The 16,474-nt window shown below is 38.1% G+C and overlaps 2 protein-coding genes across 2 annotated transcripts; both read right to left on the bottom strand.

Annotated features, from left to right (window-relative positions):
• Window positions 1-1,358: 1,358 nt before the first annotated feature.
• On the bottom strand, window positions 1,359-9,191 carry dtwd2 (DTW domain containing 2). Its single transcript, XM_020656304.3, has 6 exons — window positions 8,967-9,191; window positions 8,617-8,707; window positions 3,601-3,695; window positions 3,293-3,491; window positions 2,482-2,610; window positions 1,359-1,947 (listed from the first exon to the last, which is right to left on the bottom strand). Exons 1-6 carry the CDS (start codon window positions 9,128-9,130, stop codon window positions 1,768-1,770), a joined length of 858 nt encoding a protein of 285 aa, XP_020511960.2. The 5' UTR covers window positions 9,131-9,191; the 3' UTR covers window positions 1,359-1,767.
• A 1,793-nt stretch (window positions 9,192-10,984) lies between these two features.
• Window positions 10,985-15,752, bottom strand: si:ch1073-398f15.1 (enolase-phosphatase E1). The gene is made up of 2 exons (XM_020656307.2): window positions 15,422-15,752; window positions 10,985-13,783 (listed from the first exon to the last, which is right to left on the bottom strand). The coding sequence occupies exons 1-2, from the start codon at window positions 15,544-15,546 to the stop codon at window positions 11,512-11,514; spliced, it is 2,397 nt and encodes a 798-aa protein (XP_020511963.2). The 5' UTR covers window positions 15,547-15,752; the 3' UTR covers window positions 10,985-11,511.
• Between the last annotated feature and the right edge of the window lie 722 nt (window positions 15,753-16,474).

Here is a 16,474-nt window from a genome sequence, read left to right as displayed (position 1 = left end):
AGGTTAAAGCGTTCTATTAATTATTAATAAATAAACAGTACAAATATGACGTTTTAGACAGCCAACACTGAAAAATGATCCATTCTATCGCTAAATTTAAGCAAATTATGTAGGAAAAATCTAGTTTAATACTGTGTTTCTCAGTGAAACTCAGTGTTTGCCCTTTTTTCTTTAGAATAGAAGATATACTTTATTAATCCTGCAAGGGGAAATTCTGAGTGCAGTGCTCAAGGGCACCTCAGCAGTGTCCAGGCCCCTTTCTAGCAGTCAAACCAACTTCCACACTTTGTCTGCGCTGGGACTTGAACCAGTGACCCTCCAGTTCTCGACCGAAGTCCCTACAGACTGAGCCACTGCCGCTGAGCCAGAGTCACTTAAAGGTTGATTTGATTGGTGTAGACAGAAAGGAAACAAAAATGCTCTTCATTCATGTGTGTGTACAGAAAATTGAGGCCACCCCAGCACAGGTGAGAGCCCCAGTTGGGCCACCCCAGTCCCAAGGGTCTGGGCACACCCCTGACCTCACCCCCCTTCCTCGCCCTTTCCAAAAAGCCACAGTTCAGTAGGCAGTGTGTAGTTTTCAGTAGTTTGAACCCTCGTGGTCATTTTTTGGGTCCACCTCAGTATACTGAACATTTCAGTTTGGATACTAACTTCCTGGTTTCATGCAGTATGGATCAGATGCGTGCTTTCAGGAAATGAATTGTGTTTTACCCACAATGCAGTGCGAAATTAATAGATTAATAGAATACATTTTTAATCTAGAGTTAAAGTCCCGACTGAAATCACTACTTTAAATTAACAACAGAAAATATAACAAATATCTGCATTATTAAAAAACCTTTCCCCCTCTATTTAAATAATGATTTCACTATTTAAATAATGATTTAACTATTTAAATGTGTCTTTATTGGTTTATTTTATATTCTGTATATTACTGTCTTTCATTTGTTCCTTATGTACTGTATGTTATTTAGTTATTTAATCTTTTCTTGATTTACATTGTGATATTGTTTGTTGTTTACCTGACTGTATATGAGCATTACTCTTCTTGAATAAAGATAAACAAACAAAAATTAAATCGTCTGAATGAATCAGACGAGGTAGGAACAAATATCTGCCTACTAAACAGTATACAGCACAGATAGTAGGTACTGACTACTGACAGATTGAAGAGGTTCTTCAATTCGGATAGACCCAGTGACTCCCTCAATACCTGGGTGCAAAAATCCATCAGTGTAAGCTCATCACCTGTCACTTTTTTTTTTTTAACTCTTACTCAAATCTCCGTTTAGGCGTGAGTGTTTCTGGTGTCATGTTTTGTGTTTTGTGTGTTTCATGAAATATCACAAACAGTCTAAGAGGTGTTTTTATTTTATTGTGACACATCTCTTCACACATTTTTGTAAAGACATCAGTGGACTCCGCCCTTCCAGATGTGATCGTCTGGAGCCACAGGACGTGACCCACATCAGAACCGCCGCGTTGTTTGAAAAGCAAACAATGTTTTTAAAACAGCGTGGGGCCAGAATCTGGGTTTATAGTCCCACCATGAAACTCAAACTAAAACTTTCATTTACAAGTAACTTAAATTAACCAGCATATAGAAAAAATCTTGAAACAAACAAACAAAAAAAATCCAGTGGTTTCCGTGCCAGCGGCTTGACGCTGCGTCACGCTGCCCGATGATTCAGTCCCCGTGCAGCGGAGAAGACGACGTGTACACGGATGTAGAGCGGAGGCCAGTTTCTCTGCGCCGCCTCGGCCTCATCTCGGACAGACGGCGTGATCAGTGACGAGTTTCTCCATCCTCTTTATCTTGCGTTTGTTCTTGGGCATGGGTTTGTCGTACATGCCGTTCTTCAGCAGGTGCTCTTTGCTGTGGTGGACCTGAGCGCCGTGCTGCAGCTGGAAGGAGCACAGAGCTTTCAGCGGCCTCAACAGAACCTGGACGGACACATGATGAAGGGAAGAGTGAGGAAAAACACGAGAGACGTTTGTATTTGTTGTTATTGACACTGACTGGAAAAAAAAAAACAGCTGTCAGGGAAGTGACTGGCATCGGAGAAAGAAGCAGAATAAGGCGGGTTAAAATCTTAACCCGTTTATGCATGACATGCGGACAGTTTCTAACATTGCAATTCTCAGAACGCCGATCGCTGGACGACTTGGCCCGACCCCCGACTGCTGTTTGTAGCAACGAATCCACAGACACGAGATCTCACAGAAACTCAAAAGATAAAAAACTAATTTGGAAGACAAAAAACGCTGTCAGCTGTGGCGTTCAAAAAACTAAAAAGCAATGAGAAATCCTGGCTGAGGCCGTTTAGGGCGCTTTACTGTAAGTTCTGTACTGTTGGTCTGCTTGCTCTCATTGGCAACTGCAGACCAACCAGTCACACCTACGGGCGATTTAGAGTCAGCAGTTACCACCGTGCAACACAAGCTCACACATAAATCACAATGAGTTCAGCTCTTCACCTCCTGGATGTCGTCGTTCCGCTCGAGGATGGACAGGGCGACCGCAGCACACTCCAGCGTGGACAGACAGATGTTGGAGGGTTGTGTGCGGATGACGTACTGACTGGAGAGGGTCCGGTTGAGTTGGACCTGATAGGAAAAAAAACAAAAACCACAGGTGATCAGCCGAGCAGGTGTGGTTGCATCTCTACTTCTCTCTGAGGCGTGTTTAAAACTTGTTGAAAAGGAGGATGTGAAGCTATATCTATCAATCCATTTATCTGCCAGTGGATTTTAACGAGAGAGGGTCTCTTCCAAAATGCAGTTTCTTCCAAACTGAGCGGCTCAATAGCTTCATTTAGACAAACACTTTGGGGGAAAATCGAGAGGAGAGGTAGTGGAAGAAATGATGACGACTCCTCAGTGCTCACTTGCCCACATCTTCCTTTTTTTTTTTTTTTTTTTTTATACATTGCTTTGATTTCAGTTAGTCATTTCATGTGGGTGAAGCAGCTTTTTCCACCAGTGGGTGTAACGGGAGAATTTATATTGTCTCTGGTGGACGAGGGGGGAAGGGGGGGAACTTTTTTCAGTCCCAGGAAGATTTAGTGATTTAGGCTGCTAAAGGAACAACATTTTTAAAATCATAAAAATGGCTCGGGCGACTGCAAGTGGCTCAAATTCTGTGAGCTCTGTCAGTTTGAACCTAACCTCCCCCCTCTTTTATCGTGCTTTCACACCTGCAGCTGCATGTGAGAACACACACACACACAAGAAAAGTCTCTCCTCCAGCCTCCTCGTGTTTATTCTGCAGAAAGTCAGACATACACACCTGTTTGGGCAGGTGGAAGAGGCTGTTTTTGAGGAACATGTTTTTGGCCTGGCTCCACGTGCCGTCTATGATGATCACATTATGCTTCACACTTCCATCTTCCTGGTTTTGCACGATCTCCTCCAGGTTCTGGGATTTGGGGCCGGGGTACAGGATCAGCGTTCTGCTGTCTCGACACACGGCAGCGAGCTCCGGGTTCCTGCGAGGAGAGAAGTAAATACATATATATATGTATATTAATAATCAGAGGCGGCTGTGGTTGTATTTTGTGAAATCAGTTTGCAAACAACAACAAAAAAACTGCTTACTTTTCTTCATTAAACCTTCGTCCGACTATGACTTTGCATTTTCCTGTCGGCAAACAAGCGGCGAGTAGAGGCACCGTGCGAAGAACCCTGCTCTCCTGAAAGAACACCTCGGGTTAGAATACGTCGATACAAAGGTATTTTCATTTTTAGTGTTTGGTACAGTATGTAGAATAATAGATAGTAGAGTTTAACTGCAATATTTTAACTTTCTTTTGTCAATTATTTTATTTTAATTCATTTTACCCCAAACAATAGACACCATGCAGATAAGACAGTACCAGCAGCAACATATATCTTTAACCCATCTTACAACAGCACCGTACTGACGTTCACATTCCCCCCCCTGTCCTGAGCAGAGCAACATCTAGATGTCATCAAATTCATGTAGAGACAAGAATAATTATAATAATAATAATAATAATTGGGGCGCGCTGGTGGCGCAATGGTTAGGGCACGCGTCCCATGTATTGAGACTCTCGTCTCGAGCGGTAGGCCCGGGTTCGCTTCTACCCGTGGCCCCTTTCCACATGTCATTCCCCGCTCTCTCTCTGGTTTCTGACTCTATCCACTGTCCTCTCTCTCTCTGGTTTCTGACTCTATCCACTGTCCTCTCTCTCTCTGGTTTCTGACTCTATCCACTGTCCTCTCTCTCTCCCTGGTTTCCGACTCTATCCACTGTCCTCTCTCTGCATTAAAGGCACGAAAAGCCCAAAATAAATATTAAAAAAATAAATAAAAAAATAACAATAATAATACTAAAAATACTGAGCTAATGATGAAAGAAAGAAAAGAAATAGACAAAAAAATTAAATAAACAAAAACATTCACACACAACAACAACAACAACAACAACAACAATTTAAAAAAAAGGCAACAAAAAAAAAAAAACACAATCATATACACAAATTTGAACAATTTCTGTATATTTTTTTCTGACCACGGTTTTAATCTTCTTTGTTTTCTTAGTATAGTAGTATAGTATATAGTATAGCATAGAGTATAGTGTATAGTGTAGTAGTATACAGTATAGTATACAGTATAGTATATAGTATAGCATAGTATATAGTATAGTGATATAGTATAGTATATAGTACAATATATAGTATAGTATCGTAGTGTAGTATATAGTGTAGTATAGTATAGTAGTATAGCATAATATATAGTATAGTTAATATTATAGTTATATAGTATATAGTATTGTATATAGTGTAATATATTAGATAGTATGGTATAGTATATAGTGTAGTATAGTATATAGCATAGTATATTGTGTAGTATAGTATAGTATATAGTGTAGTATAGTATATAGTATGGTATAGTATATAGTGTAGTATATAGTGTAGTATGGTATATAGAATAGTATAGTATATAGTATAGTATGGTATAGTATATAGTGTAGTATAGTGTATAGTATAATATAGTATAGTATGGTATAGTATATAGTGTAGTGTATAGTATAGTATATAGTAAATAGTATAGTATATAGTGTAGTATAGTATATAGCATAATATAGTATAGTATAGTATATAGTGTGGTATAGTATATAGAATAGTATAATATAGTATAGTTTATAGTGTAGTATAGTATAATATAGTATAGTATATAGTGTAGTATAGTATATAGTGTAGTATAGTATAGTATATAGTGTAGTGTAGTATACAGTATAGTATATAGTATAGTATATAGTGTAGTATAGTATATAGTATAGTATATAGTGTAATATAGTGTAGTATAGTATATAGTGTATCATAATAACACTTTGATAAATTAATCAAATTTGAACAATTTCTGTATATTTTTTTCTGACCACGGTTTTAATCTTCTTTGTTTTCTTAGTATAGTAGTATAGTATATAGTATAGTATATAGTATAGCATAGAGTATAGCATATAGTGTATAGTGTAGTAGTATACAGTATAGTATATAGTATAGCATAGTATATAGTATAGTGATATAGTATATAGTATAGTATATAGTATAGTATATAGTACAATATATAGTATAGCATAGTATCGTAGTGTAGTATATAGTGTAGTATAGTATAGTAGTATAGCATAATATATAGTATAGTTAATATTATAGTTATATAGTATATAGTATTGTATATAGTGTAATATATTAGATAGTATGGTATAGTATATAGTGTAGTATAGTATATAGCATAGTATATTGTGTAGTATAGTATACAGTATAGTATATAGTGTAGTATAGTATATAGTATGGTATAGTATATAGTGTAATATATAGTGTAGTATGGTATATAGAATAGTATAGTATGGTATAGTATATAGTGTAGTATAGTGTATAGTATAATATAGTATAGTATGGTATAGTATATAGTGTAGTATATAGTATAGTGTATAGTAAATAGTATAGTATATAGTGTAGTATAGTATATAGCATAATATAGTATAGTATATAGTGTGGTATAGTATATAGAATAGTATAATATAGTATAGTTTATAGTGTAGTATAGTATGTAGTATAGTATAATATAGTATAGTATATAGTGTAGTATAGTATATAGTATAGTATATAGTGTAGTATAGTATAGTATATAGTGTAGTATACAGTATAGTATAGTATATAGTGTAATATAGTGTAGTATAGTATATAGTGTAGTATAGTATATAGTGTAGTATAGTATATAGTGCAATATAGTGTAGTATAGTATATAGTGTAGTATATAGTGTAATATAGTGTAGTATAGTATATAGTGTAATATAGTGTAGCATAGTATATAGTGTAGTATAGTATATAGTGTAATATAGTGTAGTATAGCATATAGTGTAATATAGTGTAGTATAGTATACAGTATAGCATATAGTGTAGCATAGTATACAGTATAGTACATAGTGTAGTATAGTATACAGTATAGTATATAGTGTAGTATACAGTATAGTATATAGTGTAGTATAGTATATAGTGTAGTATAGTATACAGTATAGTATACAGTATAGTATATAGTATAGTATATAGTATAGTATATAGAATAGTATATAGTGTAGTATAGTATACAGCATAGCACATAGTGTAGTATAGTATACAGTATAGTATATAGTGTAGTATAGTATATAGTGTAGTATAGTATACAGTGTAGTATATAGTGTAGTATAGTATACAGTATAGTATATAGTGTAGTATAGTATATAGTATAGTATATGGTGTAGTATAGTATATAGTATAGTATACAGTACAGTATACAGTATAGTATACAGTATAGTATATTGTGTAGTATAGTATACAGTATAGTATACAGTGTAGTATAGTATACAGTATAGTATATAGTGTATTATACAGTATAGTATATATAGTATAGTATACAGTATAGTATATAGTGTAGTATAGTATATAGTATAGTATATAGTATAGTATACAGTATAGTATATAGTATACAGTATAGTATATAGTATACAGTATAGTATATAGTGCAGTATAGTATACAGTGTAGTATATAGTGTAGTATAGTATACAGCATAGTATATAGTATAGTATATAGTGTAGTATAGTATACAGTGTAGTATAGTATATAGTGTAGTATAGTATACAGTATAGTATATAGTGTGGTATAGTATACAGTATAGTATATAGCGTAGTATAGTATACAGTATATAGTATAGTATACAGCATAGTATATAGTGTAGTATAGTATACAGTATAGTATATAGTGTAGTATAGTATACAGTGTAGTATATAGTGTAGTATAGTATACAGTATAGTATATGGCGTAGTATAGTATACAGTATAGTATATAGTGTAGTATAGTATAGTATACAGTATAGTATACAGTGTAGTATAGTATACAGTATAGTATATAGTGTAGTATATAGTGTAGTATAGTATATAGTGTAGTATAGTATACAGTGTAGTATATAGTGTAGTATAGTATACAGTATAGTATATAGTATAGTATACAGTATAGTACATAGTATAGTATATAGTGTGGTATAGTATAGTATACAGTATAGTATATAGTGTAGTATAGTATATAGTGTAGTATAGTATACAGTATAGTGTAGTATAGTATATAGTATAATAGTATAGTATAGTATATAGTGTAGTATACAGTATATAGTATAATAGTATAGTATATAGTGTAGTATAGTATACAGTATAGTATATAGTGTAGTATAGTATATAGTATAGTATACAGTATATAGTATAGTATACAGTGTAGTATAGCATACGGTATAGTAGTATAGTGTAGTATAGTATATAGTATAGTATATAGTATAGTATACAGTATAGTATATAGTGTAGTATAGTATACAGTATAGTATATAGTGTAGTATAGTATACAGTATAGTATATAGTGTAGTATAGTATACAGTATAGTATATAGTACAGTATAGTATACAGTATATAGTATAGTATACAGTATAGTAGTATAGTGTAGTATAGTATATAGTATAGTAGTATAGTATAGTAGTATAGTATACAGTATATAGTATAGTATACAGTGTAGTATAGTATACGGTATAGTAGTATAGTGTAGTATAGTGTATAGTAGTATAGTATAGTATACAGTATAGTATATAGTATAGTATACAGTATAGTATATAGTGTAGTATAGTATACAGTATAGTATATAGTGTAGTATAGTATACAGTATAGTATATAGTGTAGTATAGTATACAGTATAGTATATAGTATAGTATACAGTATAGTATATAGTGTAGTATAGTATAGTATACAGTATAGTATACAGTGTAGTATAGTATACAGTATAGTATACAGTATAGTATAGTATACGGTATAGTATATAGTGTAGTATAGTATATAGTATAGTATAGTATACAGTATAGTATACAGTATAGTATACAGTGTAGTATAGTATACAGTATAGTATATAGTGTAGTATAGTATACAGTATAGTATACAGTATAGTATAGTATACAGTATAGTAATATGCTTTTAAATGAGTCTATTTAGTATTTAACCACCTGAAACTCCTCACAGAGGCTTTAAAGACAGACATCATGTGTGGTACAGTCTGTCATAGTGCAGTGAAACTCACCTCTGCAGGATGCTGCACCACGTACAGACAGGTGGAGACCTCCAGGGGATGAGGTGGAAGAAAAGGACAGAGACACACCTTCTGAGGGCGACTACATGGGAGGAAAGTTGGAAGACGTGAAGCTGTGATTGCTCAGTAAATGCCCCCATCATCTCTCTGTTTCTGATGGTTTTCATCTTTTCTGAGGCGACATTAATCTGTTCCCTCATTAAAGCATGCCAGTAACGTGAGGAGGAGGAGGAGGAGGAGGAGGAGGAAGGAGAGGGGTGGGTTGAAGGGTTTTCGTCCCTGTCTGCTCCAACCACTATAACTTGGCTAGCTAGCATTAGCTTCACTTAAAGTCAGCTCACCGGCACCGCAAACACGTCGGTCTTCTCTCACCGACCTCGACCGGGAGGGCAGCCAGGTCACCGAAAGCGTCTACAAATCCGTCTTCCACTGAGGAGCCACCGCAGGATTCCTCTCCGTTTTCTTCAAAGGTGTCTGAGGAGCAGAAACCGGGCACATTGTCCATCGCGAAGTTAGCTCGAAGCTAACTCACACCGCTGCCTTCACATGCTCCTCGGAAACATCGTAATTCTTAGAAGTACAGTCGAATTGACGACAATACAGACACGCTTTCGAGTGCTCTAGTAAAAACAACAATGAAAGTTGGCTTGTTTGCTACAGTTAATAGATTCATATGCTCACATGAACAACTATTAAAATACTGTTGGCTACTATGAACATAATAACGAAATAATTATATTTTTGAAGCCAATTATTGACACTGTTTTCAAGCTTTTCCCCTTTCTTTGCTGCCCTGAAACGTCACACGAACGTCACAAATCGGGTATAGTCGAAATTTCCGACTCACAATTACGAATTTCGAGGGCGGTTCATGTGCTAAAAACTCGTGAATACAATAAGTCCGATATTTCCGAGGAGCACTGGAAGGCAGCAGCGCCGAATAGTAAGACCCGGTAACTAAGGCGTTAACTAGCCGAAGGTTGGTCGATAATAATTAAATTCAATTATTTTCAACATTAGACTCAACTTCTAGACTTGATGTTCAGTTTCACTCTTTTCATTCAAAATTTGAGATTTTATGTTTGTTTGTTTTTCTTAACTTTGTTGTTTGTTTGAATGAAATAAAATTTACAAAAAAAAAATATCATATGGCCATAATCATGAAGCTTATTATTACTCACTAAAGTAGCAGATTGGCAAAATAGCAAAGTTAGCAGTCATCAGCCGATGTGTCGAGAAATTGTATTTATGACATTCTATTATGTTTAAATCATACATGTTTTTAATAACTGATGACTTACTAGTTAATTTTATTGGAAAAATATCAAGTGGCAACCTCTGGTGTTGAAAAATGAAGCTAATGAAGTGCAAAATCCTGCAGTTCTTCGAGTGTCCACTAGAGGCTGGCTGCAGAAATACAGGAAGTCACATACACACCCATTCAAAAAAGCCTGTTTACAGCCTGTGAAGCGAGTAAAACAGTTTTTATTCAACAATCCCTGTAGGGGCCATTTATGAGCATTTTGCGATCAGTTATCATTTTGATTGTTGATGCAAAGCCTCATTTTGCACTTCTGAAAAATGATGGCGGTCCGTCCACCAAACTCTGGTTTGTGAAGATCCAGGTCATCATTCTTCAACAATAAATCATAAAATATTATTTTAAAAATATTTAAAAAAACAAACTACACCCAAACCATAATAAACATGATAAATAACAACACCTAGTCATGGTCAGTGTCTTTGTCCCCACATATGGCCACCTGACCTGAATACTTGACCCAACCTTCCCTTCAGTGGTTTTCATGATGTTAAGTGCACCTACTTAGCGCCCCTCCACCCCACAGCCTGTCAAATGTCCGTATCACCCAGGATACAGAAACCATTTAGGGGTTAAAAATGAGAGAGCCGGAAAATGCTGGTTTCTAACACTGGATGTCACCAAAGCCCATAAAGACAGATTAAACCAAATCTAACAGGATGCACAGGAAGCATTTAAAAACATCTACATTCTTTGCAAAAACTAAAATACAGATTAATCCCTCTACCATTTTAATATTTGATGAATTCCACATTTGTTCTTGCATGTGTTAATATCTGGGAGTTGGTTTATATTCCACTCCCCAAGGTCAGAGGGGGTTGAGCAACTGCTGAGCTTCAGATGGGACCCTTGGATTCGAGCCCAGAGGCTATAAAATCTGTAAATACTGCCTGACATAAAGCTGCTTTAAAAGCAACATGTAAAAGTCCTTCATGATCCAAACAGCCCCATTTGATTGGCTTAAAAATAATCTATAGACTAGGGTCATAAACTGGTGTTTGTCTTGTGTACAAAGTGTAGATAATGCAGAAACAAACACATAGTTAAAATGTTTTAATTCAGCGTTTATAATAGTTCAGTCAGTATTAAACGAAGGTATAGGTCATGTGTCCAAAAATATATTTTGCACATGTTTACATTTATTACACACCATTTTCAGTGTTTACAAGAAGAGGGCGACCCGACTCCTGGTGGAGACGAGGTGTCAAGTTAACATTCAGGAGTCTTATTTATAGCTGAAGATCCACCCTAACGCCACGACAACACCAACACATGCTCTCACACCTCTTCTACGCACACTCCTGACCCAAACGTCTTCCTTCAAACACACTATGATTCATGCACAGACAAAAATATCCACCCTGGATATTCAACCAAACCATTCGATGTTTAAACTCATGCATTAAGACTAAGGTTGGGAATAAGTTTCAAAAAGTAGACCAAGCTCTGCAATATTTTGCACTTTGATTTTTTTTATGCTTTGATGAACTATCTGATTGTAGGCCTCATCTACTATGGTTTCAGACCCTGACTTGACTCGAAACCTGTTTGAATTTGTAGTGTGCTTAAAGTATTACACACTGCCCTTTTTCTTTAGCTGGCTCAGCTACAGGGACAGTTGAATCGTCTCCGTTCTGCCCTGGTTGAACCTCTGTTCCAGTCAACTCTGCTGGCTTAATATCTACCTCTTCAGTTTCTGTAGCTTCTTCTTTGGCTGTTTCAATGTCTTTGTGCCCAGCTGCAGCTGGTTCAGTGTCTCCGAAAGTTATTTCATTGCTATCCTCCACACTTTGTGGGGACACAGTGTCGACTTCAGCCATCGTGTCCTCGCGTAGAGCGGCATTATTGGAGGGCGGTGTTGTTTCCTCCGCATCCCCATCTCCCTCATCTGCAGTCTCTGCCGGTGATGCTGTCTCTTTCTCTTCCACCCTCTGCTCCTTTTCACCAGCTTCTTCTCTTTCCTGAATAATGTCTACTGGAGTAAGAGGTGTGAGGTCCAGACATGTCTTTGGAGCAGAAGGTGCCCTTCTCCTGGGAGGAGCAACTGGCTGCTCTTCTGAATCTGGTTTCCACACGTCCTGCTCTGTAACATCTTTCTCTTCCAGACCTGTATGATGATCATCCAGGCTTTCCCAGTCCGGTTCATCTGAAGGAAAGTCAAAGCTTGAAATGCTGAGTGGATCTACTGGGATTTCTGCAACTTTTTCAACCTTGATGGCGACACTCTTGGTCGTCTTTTCTTTGCTCTTTCTTTTGACTGGTTCGGTTTCTTCCTCTTCGAGTGATCGAGGGAAAGGCTCTATATCACATGGAGAAGAATTGGCACTGGACCTGAAGAAATCGGTGATTTCCTCCTCTGAATTTGATATTTCACCCTTTTCTGGCTTGGATGTCATATCGCCAGTATCATACACATCATCAGACAAAGTCCTAGGACCTTCCTGTCTGCATTCTTCTTTATCAGCTGGTTCCACTTCTACTGCTGGAGTCTCATCGATAAGGACATATTTCTCTAAATATCCTCTCGCCTCCCGGTCTGAGTGCCGGCTGTGAAAGGATTTCTCAGAGGTCATACTCTCTGTGTCTTCTTCTTTCTTTCGACTGCCAATAGCTTCCTCATATAGATCAGTGTAGAGGAAGGCCATGGCTTTGGGCTCTTCCAGCAAAATTTGGTCGATAATCTTACGAGGTCCCTCTGGAAGGAAGATTGGAGTCAGGATTTCCTCTTGGCTTCCAAACAAATTGGAACCGCTCGGTTTTGAAGGGTGCCTGGAGCGCATGCCTGCAGAGCCCGCGTCGTCTCTGTTCAGACCTTTCATGACGTAGTCCTCTGTGCCACCGTAGAAGACATCATCAAGAAGCTCACTTGTGATTTCCTCAAGGCTGATTGTGTCTGACTTCTCATTATCCACAGTTGCTGTTGTCATTGTAGTAGTGTTGTCATTTGGTGGCACAGGTTTCTCTGCTTCCTGGCTCTCCGTTGTACCCTCTGCCTCTTGCTCCGACTGTACTTGTGCGACAACAGCAGGACTTCCTGGAGCCTGGGCGTCAATCATGGTGAACGCCTCAAAGTAGTCCAAATTGCCAGTTGCTCCTACACCGGGAGGTCTAGCCACTGGAGCCCCTGGTGGATCCATTACATTAGGGCCTATAGAAGTAAAAGGCCTGACCTCTATGGCTCTTGCCGCATCTGATTCTGTTGTTGACATCAGCAGCTCGTAATCATGGATGTCTTCGCTGGCTTTAGGAACAAGGCTGTCCTCCAAATACGAAAGGTTGTCCTCCATTTCTTTGCTCTCCTCTTCGTCCACCGTAGCCAGTTTTGGAGGAACAACTATGTTGAGGATTTCGGAGCCCTCTGACACTAAGCGGAACAGCCGTTGCTCCTTATCTTCCGGAGGGTCACTGAGTTCCTCTTCATCTCCTTCTCCTTCAGCTTTTACATTTGGCTGTGAGACTTCCACCAGCTCTGGCCTTCCTGAAATATTCTCAGAACTTTCCACCAGGACTTGTCGTTGCTTGTCTGCTTTGCTCCTCTGGCCGTTCCTCCTCTCTTTAGTCTTCTTCCGTCTTGACATCAGTTCCTCGTCCATGACAAAGATAATCTTTCCTGCTGGGACAGATCCAGGTGTTGCAGGACGTACTGCAACTGGAGCGATGGGATCCACGGTGGGGTTTCCTGTTTCAGATGCCCATGGTGTGTTGCAGCGACTAGGGGTGGTCTCCCATGCGATCCCACTGTCCTCCCCTTGCATCGTCACCATGGAGAAGGAGGAGTCCATCATCAGGCACTGCATCTTTGGCCGTACGTTGTCGTCATGGACGGCCTCACGTAAACTGAAGGCACAGCAACAGAGAGATAAGTGTGTTAATGAGCGACGGTTCAGAGAGGAGACTGAAAGTAATTTCCTTTATTTGTATCACATGGGTTGTTTTGCCACTGCACAGCCCCTAGAGAAGGCAAGCAGCATTTCTTGAGTGTATTCAACCAAATACCTTGGATGAAGTCAATGTAAACATCACATAATATGACTCATTATTTTTGCCTTATTTTCACCAAAGTACACTAAACACACCTTTGACACAGATCTTCTGAATAGTCAGGAAGTTAAGAGGCACTTCTAAAGAAAGTAAAATCAGGAAAACAATAATTTTTCTTTAGAGTTGTTTGAGCAGTACACCCTTGAAAGATACGGCAACTGATGTCTTTTTCTTGCAAGATCTGGCTACTGATATCTCCCCTGTGCTGACACCAAGCAGCAACTTCACGTGTTGAAAAATGAAGCCACCAACTGCAGTTCTTTGAGTGTCCACTTGAGGCTGGCTGCAAAAGACCCAAATTCCCATACACACCTATAGTAAAATGTAAATTTCAGCAGTAAAAATAAACATGTTTACAGCCTGGTTCAAAACACGATTTTTGGTCTGTTGACTGAACGTCTTTATCGGCACATTTTGTGCTTTCACACTTGCACAAAACTCCTGGAAACAGCCTCGTGTGAATGCAAACAATCACTACTGGACTCTTTCCCAGACTTTTTCCTACCGTCAAGTCTAAGTGAGCTGGTGTGAGCATGCAGCAGGTACATTTCACAGAAATATGCTGCACGCTTCACAAGAGGGGTTGGTGACGTCTAAGTCCTGCAAATGTAGCATGACCGTAGACTGCATACACGCGACCAGTACAATCTCCATGCACATAATGCTTCATTATGTTTTCTGTTTGCCTGAATTGCCTTTACGCGTCTTTGTTGATATTTTGATCGTGACAGACTTTACATAACATTGATATAAAGCAGTCCCTCCAGGATATTGCGACCTAAAATGCCTGATTTTGCGTCAGCTTTTTCAAAGTTGTGTTGAAAGTTGCGGTATTTTGAGGCCTTATTTTTCTCAATGACTTTGCAGGAGCAAGTAAATTTGCAAAAAATGGGAAAAATCGCATTGTCATAAAGGGGACTTTGTTGCTTCATCTGCGTCCTTTTAACCTCATGTACTTCCTCCTGAGACCCACCACCCCTGTCCGACAGGGAAAGTCCACCGCTGTGAGGTTCATGTGTGCACAGCCTGATCAGGAGGATTTCAGGGACAGCCTGTCTGAAATGTTCTATACATATTCAGGAGTGTTTGAAAAGTTTGAACAAAAGCCAATAGCACCATGAAGGGTATAGTCTACTCTATGTAACAGACCTGCGACTGAGTGCATATATCCCCGCTCATGCAGCCAAACATACTTTAAAACACACAGACGTCTCGTCTAGTGGCACTGATGGAATTCCCCTCATTAATTCATAATGGAATAGATCCTGTTTATTATGGTATAATTAAACGCTGCCTCTGACTATCTTGGGATTTGTTTAGAATGATAAAACAGACTTTAAACAACCAGATGGACATCCTACTGACAAAACATCTGACTTTGACTTGGAGCTGCAGTCAAACGTTCAGAATGAAAGAACTGCAACTGATTCTAACCTGTTACGAAGATGCTCCACTTCATCACCGCCCTCAAGGATTTGCTCAGTGAATTCATCGGGCGTCAACACTGTCATCTCAGCGTCCACATCAGCCCTGGTCAAATCCTCCGTCAAAGGATCCATTTTTTGGTGATATATATCTTTAAATGTGCTTTAGCGTCTCGCCGCAGCTCAGCACTGCTCTGTTGTTCACATTCTAAGCAGGCGTGCAGTAGTTGAGTTTTCATGCTCAGCGTAATCTTGAAATAGAAAACTGGTCTTCCAGTGTTTCATGTGAAGCATTTGCAACATGCAGGGAGGTGATTTTGTTGTGTTCACACTGGATGAACTCTTGCACTTAACATGATAAATAAGTTGGTCAGGCTTCATTAGCTGCAGCTTGTGTTCAATTTTGTTAAAAATGCAGCTGCATGACGTAAACGCTCCTGCTTTTTCCTCACCAGTCTAAATATAAGATTCTACTTGCAGCATGTATCCTGTGTCATGAGTCTTTCCTTTAGGCCTGTCGGAGGCTAAATCAAGTGTTTGGTTTGGTTTTTAGTGGGAGAAAAATGATTTAAGAAGTGAAACAAGCATAACTCTTGCCAGGTGAGGAAAAACAACCTAGATAAACTGCACATGTCCTGAGTTGACACTAATAGCCAAAGTCCTATTTATAGACTAATGTGTTGTTTTCATTTTAAGCATGTTGTATTTAAAAATCAGGGTCTTTTTAAAAAAAAATGTATCTCCCCACGCTTCAGGGAAAATGTCATCCTTGCACCTGTTTATGTCTGTCTCACAGTGTCACAGGGATACTACACGGGAAACGAAAGACTGGAGGAGCTCGGGAGGGTTACGCATGTGGTCGACAGGTTGTCTCCGGGCAAACATTGTCCTCATGTCTACGCTGTTAATCACTAATTTACCCAATGCATGGTCATGTTAACCAACTGTTATAATACATTGAATCAATTAAAGTGATAAACCTGACCCACCCACTCGATGAAGTCCTAAACGAAAGATTTTACCACATGTGGATCTAATTATTATCAATTATTAAAAACATTGA

This window comes from Labrus bergylta, chromosome 17 (genome assembly GCF_963930695.1).
Source record: "Labrus bergylta chromosome 17, fLabBer1.1, whole genome shotgun sequence".
Classification (NCBI taxonomy): Eukaryota; Metazoa; Chordata; class Actinopteri; order Labriformes; family Labridae; genus Labrus; species Labrus bergylta.
The sequence above is the reverse complement of the archived record's forward strand: the minus strand, read 5'-3'. Positions and strand labels throughout refer to the sequence as shown.